At 48.3% G+C, this 15,101-nt stretch overlaps 1 protein-coding gene across 1 annotated transcript in view; it reads left to right on the plus strand.

Moving 5' to 3' along the window:
- Positions 1-15,101, plus strand: part of PLXND1 (plexin D1) — a 352,004-nt gene that overhangs the window by 322,755 nt on the left and 14,148 nt on the right. The window contains exon 34 of the mRNA XM_069643445.1: positions 10,781-10,921. Coding sequence (XP_069499546.1) covers positions 10,781-10,921 — 141 coding nt within the window. The remainder of the gene's footprint in view (positions 1-10,780; positions 10,922-15,101) is intronic.

Below are 15,101 nucleotides of genomic sequence, written 5' to 3' on the forward strand. Positions count from 1 at the left end.
CAGTGCAATTGTGGCTTGTTTACATTTCTGTGCTAGTAACTAACTGTCTTTTGGAAAGGTTTTCTTGAAATGGAATGAGGCAATAGTTGTTTCCTGCTGGTTGAGAGAGAATGGCGACAGGGTGGACTACACTTTGGTCGAGATGTTGCTGCATTCTTTGTTAACCAAAGAAACCAGAAAAATGGCCGCTCCAAAATGGACATTGTCCCAATTATCCTGGTGTAGGCTAAGTGACATTCTGAGGGACACGTTTTATTTGTTTCGCGCCGTAGCCCGCAGACATCAGGACGCACAAACACACAAGTCAGAACACAAAGGACAGGACACAAGATAAGAAAATACCCATCAAAGCAGAATTCAATCAATTATTCAAATAAACGGAAGTTTCCGAAATGGGAGCAAATTTTTGTTCATGACGTTAACCTATAGGCAAAGAGTTCCAGGCTTAATCTGCCTGAACTGGGAAAGACCTGCCATTTCCATTCGCACGTCAGACTCTGCGGCAGAAGAGAAGGTTAGTGTTGCTAGCATGCAGTGCTCTCCTTGGCTTATATTTAACCAGGCTTTCCCTGAGAAATAGGGGAGCCATACCATATAGGCATTTATGTGTCAAGGTAATCATCTTGAACTGCACTCTGGCAGCCACGGGCAGCTGATGCAGTTCTTTTCTGAACTCTCAAATACGGGCTCCACGAACTGCGTCATTCTGCACAATTTAGAGTTTACGAATGCTTCCTTTACCAGAACCCACCAATAGCGCATTGCAATAGTCACTCCTGGGCAGAATAGTCGCTCGGGCCAACGTTCCAGAGTTTTTTATCCAAGACGAAATGCTTAATCTGTCTAAGGAGTCCCCATCACCAAGAGAAGATTCTAAGTAGTTCCCAGTGCCTTGACTTTGCTCAGGACTGAAATATTACAGTCCTCACTAATGCAACTGGAATAGTGTTTGATCGATTTATAGATAAGGGTTATCTTAGCTGAATCTGTGACGCAATGACCATTCAGTTCTAACAACTATGTGACATCAGCATAGCTCCTAAGCTGCGCTTCCATGTCTGTGAGCAAACATTAAAAAGTGCAAGTGACAAGCATGCACCCTGGAGAACTCCACAGTGTATCGGGCCGGGCCCGAAGCAGCATCACCCCAATGTACCATGGATCTCCTGTTTAGAAGGGAGCGAATGCATTGCACAGGGTTTTCTGAGCATTCTTGGTGCCTCAGTCCTATTGTAGGGAGGAGGGCAAGTCTCAGGGCATAGCCCATCTCCTCTCATAACATTAATTTTTTTTCCAGGTTGCTTAGCACCCCTTCCTGTCCAGCTGTTCTGGGGCAGTTGTGTTAGCTGGTTCATGTGGGATCCGTACCTGACCTGGGCTGAGGGGGCTACACATATGTCCCCAATCAGGTTAAAGGTTTCGGTTGTTGCCACATTTAGAGTATTTCCAAAATGGAATCCCAGTTACCACATGCAACTAATGACTGCATGCAATAGTCCAAAAAGCCAAGGGGCGGTTGTCTTGCCAGCGTGGCTACACTAGATGTACGTACGCAGCTGACTGCAGACATTCTTAACTCTTTCATTGTGAGGGCTGGAGTTGCAACACGTTTCTTGATAGGAGAAGATAGAGGGGAACTTTTGTAAAATAGTTGGGAAAGGAGGGACGGTGCTGTAAGAGCAAGGAAGAGATTCAGGCATAGGGTCACAGGCCTAAGAAACTCAGAGAAAGGATAGTCAGCGCTGTCAAGTAATATGGGCGGCCTTACTAAAAAGAGTGCACGCACCAGCGACGCTTCAAGGAAAAAGCTGACTGTAAAAGAAGGTCTATAGAAGACTCGCTGGTGGGCCTTCACTCTAGGGCTTTCAATGGTACTCTGGGACGAATCTTCAGCATAGCTGGTGGTAAATTGGAAACAGTGGAGGATCATTCCAAGGTGTTGTGCGCATTTAAGCTGGGTGCTATTGGGTCGATTTTTCTGCTGGAGTCTACTAGGGCGCAATAGGGCAATCTTGTAAGACCTACACATCTGAGGCTGCTTGAAGATAGGGAAGGTCTGAAAGAGTGTGCCAGTCCTGTTGCCACAATTCACATCAACTCTGGAGGTGATGGGGAACTGATACTGGCAAGCGCCTTATCAGTGGAAGCTTGCAGGTGGCTTTAAAGGAGGGATCCATGCTGGCCGATTTCCAAGACCCAGACAGTTAGAACTATAATTGTTCTTTTATAACACGCTTAATACCAAAGACCAGTTTCTAAGCACGAGACCGGGACGCGCACCTATGTGGCTATGCGTTGTCTTGCCTCCAAGACAAATGTGTTGCCCCTGAGCTATTCTCCCGGCCCTCACAAGAGGGATGAGATCCTGAAACCAAACTCAGCGAACATGAAATCTGGCCAGCTTCTCTTTTTCTGCTGAGTGGTCGCCTGGAAGTGGCAGGACATGCAGGCACTCAGAAGCAGCTATTGGATTTGTGGCTCCAAGCATTGTGTGTTAGCCGGTGAGATGTCAGGGGAAGGTGTACATGTTAGTCCAACAAGAAGTAACAAGTGTTTAGACACAGATCTTTGGTTCGTTCTGCAGGCCCACAGGGTCTGTACACCCTGTCCAACACCCATTCTAATTGAAGGGTTTTCTTGGATGCCTGGGGTGTTATACAATTGCTATGTTAGGTTTCTGTATTTTATACCACCCCCCCCCCCATGGCATGCTCTTGTGAGGATGCCTACGTTTGTGCGAATAGTTGTGTACATATTATTTTTATGTAATGGATGGACTGGGGTGAATGTCTTGCCAATCAGGTGTCTAGGAACGTGGGTAGAATCCACGAGGACTGCCTGTGTTCTCTCAGCCATCTCTGTGCCTCCCCGGTTGCCTTCCATTATTGGTTTACCAGACCCCAGACTCCTTCCCCATTTGTCTACCCCCTTGCACCCATGGCCTGCACAGAATTTTTCCGGTGCAATACATATCTGGCAACAGGTCCATTAACACCACTTTTTCCGGTGGCAACGCAATTACCAGAATAAAACACAATAGACCCAATCAAAACAGGACCATATAGGTGCGGCTCAGTAACCTGGGCCTTTGATCACATATATTGACTAATCGTTCTTGGTCCTATTGCCTATACAAACCCTTAATCCTCGGGCACACTTATTGGCATAGACGGAATGGTGCAAACCAGAGAGATAACCACTGAAATATATGCTTTACTAACATAAATTATTTTTAAAAATACAAAAGTCACCTAATTAATCAACAAAGTGACTTTTGCGCCACTTTAAAGTGACTTGCGCGGTAACAGACATTACCAAAACGCACAATCAAATAACTAAGAAAGTGTCACACAACACTACCTGCTAACCAACTTCAAAGAGTTTGGATATGGCACTTTAAATATGTATCACACTACCATATACTGAATCTTTGGCTATTCATGACGCTAATCTGCAGCACAGTTGTTTAGTGAAACAGCTGCTTGGACTGCAGCCGATTTATGGCAAACGCAATTACCGCCAGTTTGAGTGCACCTTCAAATTGAGACCCTGGAGGTAAAGTGGAAGATTTTGCTCGAGCACCTTGCTGGCGGTAAATTCTCCAGAAATGAACGGGGTTCCACGGCTGTAAATCTGCAAAAGTCGCCATGGAGTCCATCAGAACCCAGGCTGGATATTAGCACCATTTTAGCATCACTCATAATCCTGCAGTAAATCCACAGGACCACGTGGTGGAAACGGTAAAAGGGATTGGCTAAGCAACTCGCGCATCGTCCCAATGTTGATGGCTGTCTGGGCCCAGCTGGAAGCACGAGTAGCATCAGAATGAGTGCATTAGAAACTTGCAAATGGATTAATCGAAAATAAGGGTCCGCATCCGTGGCTCCTGAGTTGTTTTGTACTAGGACTCCATTGATCTCGAACAATTCAGTGTACTGCCTAGGATTAGGGTGACTAGATATAAAAAGAAAAGAAAACGGAGCAGGCCATAGACATAGAAGTAGGACTAAAGTAAATGCAAATAAAACTGTAGTCCTAGTTCTTTGTCGCTGGCCTGTTGTTGTGAGCGGGGAGGGGGTGTGCTCACAGGCACACTCCTCTCATTGGAGGAGAGTGGCCGGGGAGAGCAAGGGGGAAGGAATGGGGGCGTGAAAAGCATTTATGATATGATAGGTTATTTATAACGCTCTTAATGCCCAGAGGTTTCTAAGCGCGGACCCTTGCTTCCAAGGCGAGCAAGTTGCCGCTGACCTATCCTCCTAAGACGTTTCACGCCACCCTTCACGCAAGAAGAGTTGCGCCGGGAACAAGATTTTGGTATTTCGAAATCAGATTCTGCCAAAAACTGGGACCATAGGCACCCACCATTGCAAACACAGGAGAGGGCTTTTAAAATTAAAAAAATCCTGCGACGTCTGGTCACCCTGGCTAGGATTGACTGGAGATGGAATGCAGAACATCCAGACACAGCTGGTAGACCCCCTGCTCGAAAAACTGGGGAGTCACTTCGCAGTGGCACAGACATTGAGGGGACAATTCCTTGCGCCACCACGTAAAATTACCACCATCCCCTACTAGCATTTTCCACATTTGAAAGGGAATGCAGCGATTACTAGAGTTTAAAAGTATTAGAGGCTTGAGTCATGCCCCAGCTGATAACCCTAGCTAGGGTGAGCAGACGTTTCCGAACCCCCGGCGTAGGCCTTCTCTAAGGAAGACTGGCCCCCAGCATTGCTTCTCGTCCGCAAATGGTATCCACGTTCTGAAGAAAATGTATGTAGGGATGATGAGGACAAGGCAACAGTGCCACCTAGTGGACAACGCTTTTATTGATGTAGTAGAAATGAATGACATGTGCTGACCAAAGTGGAAGTGGCACAGTGTTATCAGGAACCGCCTCGGTAATGTGCCACAGATATCTGTTTACTTTACATGTTTCTAAACGACACATAAACATATGTACAGCAGGGAAATGTTTCTGTGTACTTTTCCACACTCGAAAAATCTCATACATTCCTCTTCAGGTCTGTCTGTAACACATATTGATTTTAATCTAATATTTTCTCAAAAACTGTGCACTGAAAGTCGTCATTTCCGCCCATAATTTTCAAAAGTTTTTGGACAGCACGGGGAACATCAGACATTTTTGCTTCGCTCACTTACTCGCCCATATTCTGAGTGGGTATTTACCCCTCATTGTAGTTTCACCAGACGCCTCTGCTCTCTGCTTCATATTCTTTTCATAAAGAAGCGCGAATTTCCTTATTCACAGAGCATTTTTCAATGGGGTTTTGCCCATTATAAAAAGCGTCTGTTAATTAGGACCTACATGTCAGTCTTTCCGCCATTTTGGATTTGAGGGGCGACGCGTAGCCATTCGATATGTTCTTTCACGGCGCACCTACGTTATCCCATTGCCACTTTCTTTTGAGCTGCCTGCGTGTGGTGTGCGGTTGGGAAGGACGTTTGTTTTGACTACACAGCACTTGGCCATGAATCGCCAGCATGGCAACATTAACAAGATTATTTGTTTTGCAATTTAAGACATGTCCTGCCCTACAACTGACCAGACGAACTACACATCTATCATTTATCAGAAGCCTCGCGCTCCAGCACCCGTCACCCCCAGGGGGCGGGAGGAGCGATGGGGGTGATCCCTCCCTCCAAGGCCTAATACCAGGAAACATCTTGAGGGAGAGATTAATGCTCTAATGACCGTGTTTACCGGGTGCTGATAATGGCCCGGGTGTCTCTGTTATCCAACAGGACACACGGGGCCATGTCAGTCTCTAGATTAGGCTCACGGGGGGTCGCTGGGGGTCAGGCAGCAGATGGAGAACTTTCTGGAAGCAGGGTGCGAGAGGAAGTTTGTCCTAGGTCGGAAGCAAGCTATCTCTTCATAACACACGGGTTTTGAGGCCTAGTTGCTGTGTGGGAGAAGCAGACAAAAACATAGGAAAATCAAACCATTTGTTTAGCCCTCATTTACTGGGAGTTTTTTACAACAATTTGTATTAATTAAAAAAAATACCATTTTCTAATTGTGCTCCTTCAAAATGTTCTTCCTTATGCATGTCATTGTAAATTTCAGTTTGTTTACTTATTTATTTTATTTATTCGCATTTGTTAAGCGGGCAGCAGCCCAGAGGCATTGTGGCGCTGGTTACAGACATTTTACTTAGTTCCAGAAGTGATGAACAATTGCAATCATATATACAAGCATGTATCCAGGCATACATGGGGTCAGATCATGGGTGCACAACATACGGCCCGCAGGCCAGTTGCGGCCCGCCATGCCATTTTGTCCGGCCCGCCAGCAACAAAGACTTCACAATGGAGGGCGGGCCCGCAAGCAGCATCGGCCGCCCTCCATTAGGAAAATCTTTGTTGTCTTCCGGACCGGACAAAACACTGGCCCTCATTGGTTCAGTGCACACGAACCACGAAGCTCCTAAGAGCCACGTAGTGTGTGTGTGCTGCACCAATGGAGTGCCAGCACTACGGCTGGCCTGGCCAGTAAGGCTTGATGCCGGAAGGCATTTCAGCCTTGTCACGCCCACGCCAGCCATAGTGCCAGAAGCCTCGCCAGCGTTCCAGCACATCTGGGTAAGTACGTGGTGGGGGGGCTGTATGTTTGTGTGTGTGTATGTGTGTGTGTCTGTCTCGTGTCCGTCCTGACTGTGTTTTTTATTTTGTATGTATGTTGAGATGCAGAGCTGGGGGGGTATGTTGGGTGTGTATGGGTGTGTTTGTATTTGTATGTCTGCAGTGTATGTTGAGATGCGGGGGTGGGGGATGTGTGTCAGGTCTGCCTGCATGTGTTTGTGTGCAAGTGCAGTGTGTGTTGAGATGCGGATGGGGTGTGTGTGTCGGGTCTGCCTGAATGTGTTTGTGTGCAAGTGCAGTGTGTGTTGAGATGCGGAGGGGGCTGTGTGTCGGGCCTGCTTGAATGTGTTTGTGTGCAAGTTCAGTGTATGTTGAGTTGCGGGGGTGGGGTGAGTGTCTGGTCTGCCTGAATGTGTTTGTGTACAAGTGAGGTATATGTTGAGATGCTGGGGGGGGATGTTGTCGGGTCTGCCTGAATGTTTGTTGTTGTTGTGTGCACGTTCAGTGTATGTTGAGATGTGGGGGTGGGGGTCCAGGTCTGTATGCGTGCATGCTTGTGAGTTTGTTTGCTGAGTTGGGGGTGAGGGGGTTCGGGTCTGAATGGATGCATGGTGTATGCTTGTGGGTTTGTGTGCTGAGTTGGGAGTGGGGGGTTCGGGTCTGTATCGGTGCATGGTGTATGCTTGTGGGTTTGTGTGCTGAGTTGGGGGTGGGGGGTTGGGTCTGTATGGGTGCATGGTGTATGCTTGTGAGTTTGTGTGCTGAGATGGGGGTGGGGGTTCGGGTCTGTATGGGTGCATGGTGTATGCTTGTGGGTCTGTGTGCTGAGTTGGGGGTGCGGGGTTCGGGTCTGTATGGGTGCATGGTGTATGCTTGTGGGTTTGTGCGCTGAGTTGGGGGTGGGGGGTTTGGGACTGTATGGGTGCATGGTGTATGCTTGTTAGTTTGTATGCAGGGGTGGGGGGGTTGGGGTCTGTTTGAGTATGTATGCATGGTGCATGCTTGTTGGCATGGGGCATAGTGTTTGCTTGAGGGATGGGTGTCTTGGGGCATAGTGTTTGCATGAGGGGTGGGTGTCATGGGGCATAGTGTTTGGTTGAGGGGTGGGTGTCTTGGGGCATAGTGTTTGCTTGAGGGATGGGTGTCTTGGGGCATAGTGTTTGCATGAGGGGTGGGTGTCTTGGGGCATAGTGTTTGCATGAGGGTTGGGTGTCATGGGGCATAGTGTTTGGTTGAGGGGTGGGGGCCATGGGGCATAGTGTTTGCTTGAGGGGTGGGTGCCTTTGGGCATAGTGTTTGCATGAGGGGTTGGAGCCATGGGGCATAGTGTTTGCTTGAGGGGAGGGGACTATGGGGCATATTGTTTAAAAAAAATTGGGGGTTGAAAAAGCCTCCTGCTACGCCACCCCCCACCGCGCCTACCGCCCCACCCACATTTACTTTTCGGCCCACTATAGCCATCATGTACGGTACATTCGGCCCTCTGTCAAAATCAGTTGTGCACCCCTGGGTCAGATGAAGGGGAAGGTTTTGAGTTTTTTGCAGAAGGTGAAAAGTGAGTTTTCCGTTCTGATGTCTGTGGGTAGGGCGTTGCAGAGTTTAGTGGCGATGTATGAGAAACCTAAGAAAAGGTTTGGCCATCATTGAATATTTCCATAAATATTCTTGATCTTAAAAGGTGCGCGCCTTTCATTCTTAGCTAGCAGCTTTGAAGGGACACCTGTCAGGTTATTTTTAGGTGTTGAGCATTTGCGTTTCAGAAAATTGTTCATCGTTTGAGGAATTTACTTGTACTACAATTAAATAAAATATGCATATTTCACTTGAAGATATGTTCACTTTCTGTGATGTCACGTCCCATTGCATGTGTTAAAGTTTCCCCACTTGTTTTTAGGATTTGTTCCCTTAGAATGAGCCCATATAAACTAGAATACAGCGAGGATTTGGGGAAATGGAGCGCTTCCCCAAAAGGCAAAGATGGTTTGAGAGGGAGGACATCTTCAGTGCTTAAACTCACCCAGAGCTCAGCCTACATTTGCCCTCGGATATTAAAATGCTGGTCAAAATGCACCTTTGCCTAATGGCCCTCAAAAACGGGGACATAACAACTGGTCCTGCGTGACTTTCAATCATCACGATGGTCAAACGATTCATGCCTCCACTCTCATCCAGTGCAAAACCTCACAGCTCTGCTTTCAATAATCGATACTCCCTAAAACCTAGGTCCACACGCCATCTACTCCCCATCAGACCGGAGACTGGGTGATCTGATCCCCACTGTTTCCTCCCCTGGTTACTTGTAGATCCATTGCTACCAATTGCCCTTCCTCCCTTGTTTTTATACCCCACTCCCTTGTTTCTCTGCTCCCTAACCTTGTTCTGCCCCCGTAGGAATGTAAAGCGCTCATTTGCTTCCCGAAGCTGGGTCCGCGCTCAATGAATACCCTCATAAAAATAATAGCTGTGACCTCTCATTCAAGACACATCACCAAGAAGATCCAAGCAACCTGGTTCCAGCTTGTGTTCCCTCCCGAAGTCAAGGCTTGCGTCCCTGCCCCATTTTTCAGAGTAGTTTTCCAAGCCATGGGAATCGGCCACCTAGAGGGTGGCAACACCCTACTCATAGGTGTCCCAGGTGCCCCCTTGGCCCCCCTGAAAGCCGTCCAGCACGTTGAAGCACACCTCATGACAGGACTAACACAATTCAACCATATCACCCCAATCCTCCAGGAGCTGAACTGGCTACCCCCTCAAGCACACATCATATACAATATTGCCTGCATCACCTACAAAGCAGTCACCACCGACACACCACTCTACTCAGCCCAGATGTTCAGCAGCTCCAGAGGCTGGTAAACCATCAAAAGCTACAACACTGCCAGGTTAGAAACAAACAATTACAAGAGGGGAAGCAACCAGGAAACAAGCCTTTAACGACGATGCACCCTGTCTCTAGAACAAGTTACCAACGCAGATAAGACTGACCCCCCCCCTCTATCCTACACCTTAGAAAGGACCTGAAGACCCCACTCTTCAAACCACGACACCAATCACTGGTCGCTGCGCTCATCCCTATATCTCCCCCTCTGGTACCCCGTGCCCCGTCTCTGTTGCTACCACGTCACCCTATTTGTAACCACCTCAGTGCGTCCCCTTTGTGCAGCGCTTCCTTTTTTCTCAGCTAGGATTGCACTTAATGAATTCAATACATACATACCTGCGCAGGCGGTAATGGTGATACAGTTTGGCGATATAACCCACATATGGCTCCAAGTCGGACACAAACAATTGGTATAGATGGTGGTAGATCCCCTCTCTCTAGCACTCGATTGTTCTAAAATGTGAACCTCCTCTGTGGGCCTTAGTTGCCATCTAGGCGGTTTATGACCTTTGGCACCTAAAATAGATTGGCTTTGCCAATGAGTGTTTAGCAATGAAGTGTACACAAAGCATGTGGCCTGAGCATGTTTGCTGAATATTGGCGGGGGTTTTTTACTCAAGGGGGGGCCGAGGGCTAAAGAAACAAAAACATCCCCCATTGTAAGTATAATAGGATTTCCGGGGGGGGGGGGGGGCGGAGCACCTGCGTACTTGGCGGCCTGTGGGCAGGCAATATAGGAGCTAGTACTACTACACAATGAAAACCTGCTCCTATGGGTGGTGTGTGATGCGTACACAGTTTCGCCATGTACATTTATTTATTTATTTATTAATTGAGCATTTGTTACAGCAAATCAATTGTGTTTCGAAGCCCCTTTTCTTTTAAGCTTGAACAGGTAGATGGGGGTTTGGGGTTAGGTATATGGAAAGTGTGGTGGTTGAGGTAGGTGCGTGGGGACCCTTCCCGCATTTTTCAGTAAAAAGAAAGGGTTAAACAAAAATGTGTTCTTTTTACCCAAATACATGGCTGCGGATGACTTCAGACTCCACAGCTCTCCACCCAGAACCTCTCAGAAACAATTGAATTCATGTGCCAAGCCTTCCTAGGAGGCGGCGTGGGATGCAGTTTTCAGTGTGTGTTATTCAATTAACCTCTCACTTGTACTCTATAGAAACATGATTTGTAATTGTGTTTTAATGACAGGTACTGCGGTAAATAGGGAAGGTTCTGTACGAGGGCCTCTGGTCAAGTGTTAGGAATGTCACAATAACCTGATGTCTTTCCTCTCTTCAGGACTCTCCCACCAACAAACTCCTGTACGCCAAGGAGATTCCCGAGTACCGGAAGATCGTGCAACGCTACTACAAACAGATCAAGGAGATGCCACCCCTCAGTGACCAAGAGATGAATGCCCACCTCGCGGAGGAGTCCAGGGTAAGGGCACTCTACTCGGGAGCCTGAGACTTTGACCCAGACACAGACATGTTTCTGCTTCCAGCCAGACCTGCACAATTGGGCCTTCCATGCTGTGCAATACCTTTAAATCCCACCAATCCAGACCCAACTGTAATTGCGCATTCTAGCCGTGCAGACCCAGACAGACGTGAACCTTCCAGACCCAACTATACTTGCACATTACAGCATCCCAGACCCAGCCATACCTGCACACACTCACCTTCCACACCCTACTATACTTGCACATCCCAGAAGTCCAGACCCAGCCATGCCTGCGCACTCTCACCTTCCACACCCTACTATACTCGCACATCCCAGAAGTCCAGACCCAGCCATGCCTGCACACTCTCACCTTCCACACCCTACTATACTTGCACATCCCAGAACTCCAGACCCAGCCATGCCTGCACACTCTCACCTTCCACACCCTACTATACTTGCACATCCCAGAAGTCCAGACCCAGCCATGCCTGCACACTCTCACCTTCCACACCCAACTATACATGCACATTCCAGACCCAGCCATGCCTGCACACTCTCACCTTCCACACCCTACTATACTTGCACATTCCAGCATTCCAGACCCAGCCATACCTGCACACACTCACCTTCCACACCCACCTATACTTGCACATCCCAGAACTCCAGACCCAGCCATGCCTGCACACTCTCACCTTCCACACCCAACTATACTTGCACATCCCAGAACTCCAGACCCAGCCATGCCTGCACACTCTCACCTTCCACACCCAACTATACTTGCACATCCCAGAACTCCAGACCCAGCCATGCCTGCACATTCTCACCTTCCACACCCAACTATACTTGCACATCCCAGAACTCCAGACCCAGCCATGCCTGCACACTCTCACCTTCCACACCCACCTATACTTGCACATCCCAGAACTCCAGACCCAGCCATGCCTGCACACACTCACCTTCCACACCCACCTATACTTGCACATCCCAGAACTCCAGACCCAGCCATGCCTGCACACTCTCACCTTCCACACCCAACTATACTTGCACATCCCAGAACTCCAGACCCAGCCATACCTGCACACACTCACCTTCCACACCCACCTATACTTGCACATCCCAGAACTCCAGACCCAGCCATGCCTGCACACTCTCACCTTCCACACCCAACTATACTTGCACATCCCAGAACTCCAGACCCAGCCATGCCTGCACACTCTCACCTTCCACACCCAACTATACTTGCACATCCCAGAACTCCAGACCCAGCCATGCCTGCACACTCTCACCTTCCACACCCACCTATACTTGCACATCCCAGAACTCCAGACCCAGCCATGCCTGCACACTCTCACCTTCCACACCCAACTATACTTGCACATCCCAGAACTCCAGACCCAGCCATGCCTGCACACTCTCACCTTCCACACCCACCTATACTTGCCCATCCCAGAATTCCAGACCCAGCCATACCTGCACACACTCACCTTCCACACCCACCTATACTTGCACATCCCAGAACTCCAGACCCAGCCATGCCTGCACACTCTCACCTTCCACACCCTACTATACTTGCACATCCCAGAAGTCCAGACCCAGCCATACCTGCACACTCTCACCTTCTACACCCTATATACTTGCACATCCCATAAATCCAGACCCAGCCATACCTGCACACTCTCACCTTCTACACCCTACTATACTTGCACATCCCATAAATCCAGACCCAGCCATACCTGCACACTCTCACCTTCCACACCCACCTATACTTGCACATCCCATAAATCCAGACCCAGCCATACCTGCACACCCTCACCTTCCATCGCCCACTAAACTTATAGACTCCAGACTTCTAGACCCGGAAATACATGAACATGCCTGAACTCGAGACCATCCATAGCAGCACATTCCCAAATTCTAGACCCGCACATTCCAGGACATTCCAGTCTTCCAGAATCCGCCATACCTGCACGCCCTCAGGTTCCAGACCCAACTAGACTTGCAGGCTCCAGACTTCTAGACCCGGAAATACATGAACATGCCTGAACTCGCGACCAATCCATAGCTGCACAATCCCAACTTTGAGACCCGGATATGCAAGGACATTCCAGCCTTGCAAGCCTAGCCATACCTGCACAAACTCACCTTTCAGAGCCAGCCTAATGTTCACATTTCAGACCGACACTTTATCTGAACATTCTAGCCTGTTGCAGAGTCAGTCTCATCTGCATAGTGCAGACCTCGTCAGGCCTGCACCTGACCCGTCCCACCTGACAGTTAAAGTGACTCGTGCATTGCTTTTCTACAAATGCATAGGACCATATTGATGAATAACCCTGCCAATAAAGTTTGAGAATGTGATTTGCAAATGTGCAAGGGTGACTCGTGTAAAATGGGCAACGCTTTACTGGCCCGCCAACATGCTACCCGTTACCAAGGAACCACTAAATATGTAATGGTTAGCAAGCTAAGTCATTTGCTTCCACACATGCATGCATTGCCACAATTGTGCATTACACATTCCTGTGCAAAAGAGATGGCAGAGGAATGTGCGATGCGTATATACACACACGGCAGGTGTAGTCGCAGGATCGCTGATCTTGCCATGGTTCGTGGTCGTGCAAAATGCCTCCCACAAAACTCTTCGAGCTCCCACTGCTTGGGGTTCCAAAGTCTATTAGTACTTCTGTTGGTCCTGTAGTGGAAGCACCTGTAGCAGTACTACTTGTGCTGAGGATAGCAGCATTACCAGTATAGGTATTAGTGCTAATACTGTCAGTAGTGTGCGTACTGTGGTAATACTGCTACTCCCATTGCTGGTAGTAAAGCTCCTGCTGATGCTGTTGCGGCTACTACTTCTGGGAGAAACAACCATGCATCCACCACTACTGCTGGAATAGTATTGTAAGTGCTACTCCTTGTAGCAGTAATATTACTTCTACTGGGGGTAGTGGCACTAGTGCTGTGTTATTACTACTATTGGTGGGGCAGGATTATTAGCGAAGTAAACTTGCTGGTGTAAAGTAGAAGAAAAGGCAACATTTTACTTTGCTACTTTGCTACTGTAGTGGATGAAGATTGAACTTCCACTGAACTTCTTTAAGGGGTTGAAAGAAGCCCACGAATGGAGCTATGTAGCAACAGAATGCTTATAATAATGTCAAAAAAAGGATAGATGGAAAAGGATGTCTCTGCTGCATAGCAGACAGAAGAGATCAAATGAACATTTAGGAGCAACATATTTTATGTTATTAAAAGTGACATACAGTTCTTGCAATCAGCTCGTGGTATATCCCTAAGGTATAGGTGGGGGTGGGGGGAGTGGGTGTTGAAGCCTGAAACAATGTCCCTTTCTAGTTAAAGACCTACCTTTTTTTTAACACCCTCTGCATCATCCACAAGGCTTTCTGGAGCCTGGGACCCCACTACATACTCTTGTTCCCTAATATCTCCTTGTTAGAGTCATTCAGGCTTCTAGCTCCAACTCTCTGCAGATCAGATGTTTCTCCAAGCAGAGAGTGAGGGGGTAGATGTCGCTCCTCCGCAGGGTCCTCCCTCTGGAATGTCCTCCCTGTCCCTCTCAGACTTGAGCTGGATCTCCTTAAATTCCAGAAGTTCTCAAGACCCTTGTTTTCTTATTCCCCTTCCCTCTCCCCCTCCCCTGCTAATGTCCCGCTCTGCCTCTTGACTGGCTGCCTGGTACCTCAAGATTCTTACAGGGCATCAATAGCCTGGCTGGGCCTGCACCCTTGAGCCCGTCCAGCCCTGTCCCTCACACTTAGTATGTGGACCCTCTTCCTCTGCACTCTCTGCTTCCCCTTGGCAATCATGGGCCCTTCCACCCTGACTGGCACAACGCCCCCTCCCCTCTCCTGTGCACTTCGTGTTACTTCACTTGCCCGATCCGAATGACATAAGACCTAGTAGGACCGTTTTCATATTGTTTCCTTCACCCCACCGCCTCCATCCCTCCCTTGTCTTGTTGAGCCTTGAAACACCTTTTGCTGTATAGGCGTATTAAAAATACCCTAAAAGTAAATCAAATGAATAAAACAATTATTTACATCATGATTGAGCCCTGGGGTACTGTGGTGTCCATGGCCTCCCTTCCGCCATTTCACTGCTTGCTTCACTTGCTTTTATATCTCTCGGTCCTCTTCGGTAAACAAAGAAAGGGTTC

The sequence above is a fragment of the Ambystoma mexicanum genome, chromosome 2p (genome assembly GCF_040938575.1).
Source record: "Ambystoma mexicanum isolate Mex_15411 chromosome 2p, UKY_AmexF1_1, whole genome shotgun sequence".
Taxonomy (NCBI): domain Eukaryota; kingdom Metazoa; phylum Chordata; class Amphibia; order Caudata; family Ambystomatidae; genus Ambystoma; species Ambystoma mexicanum.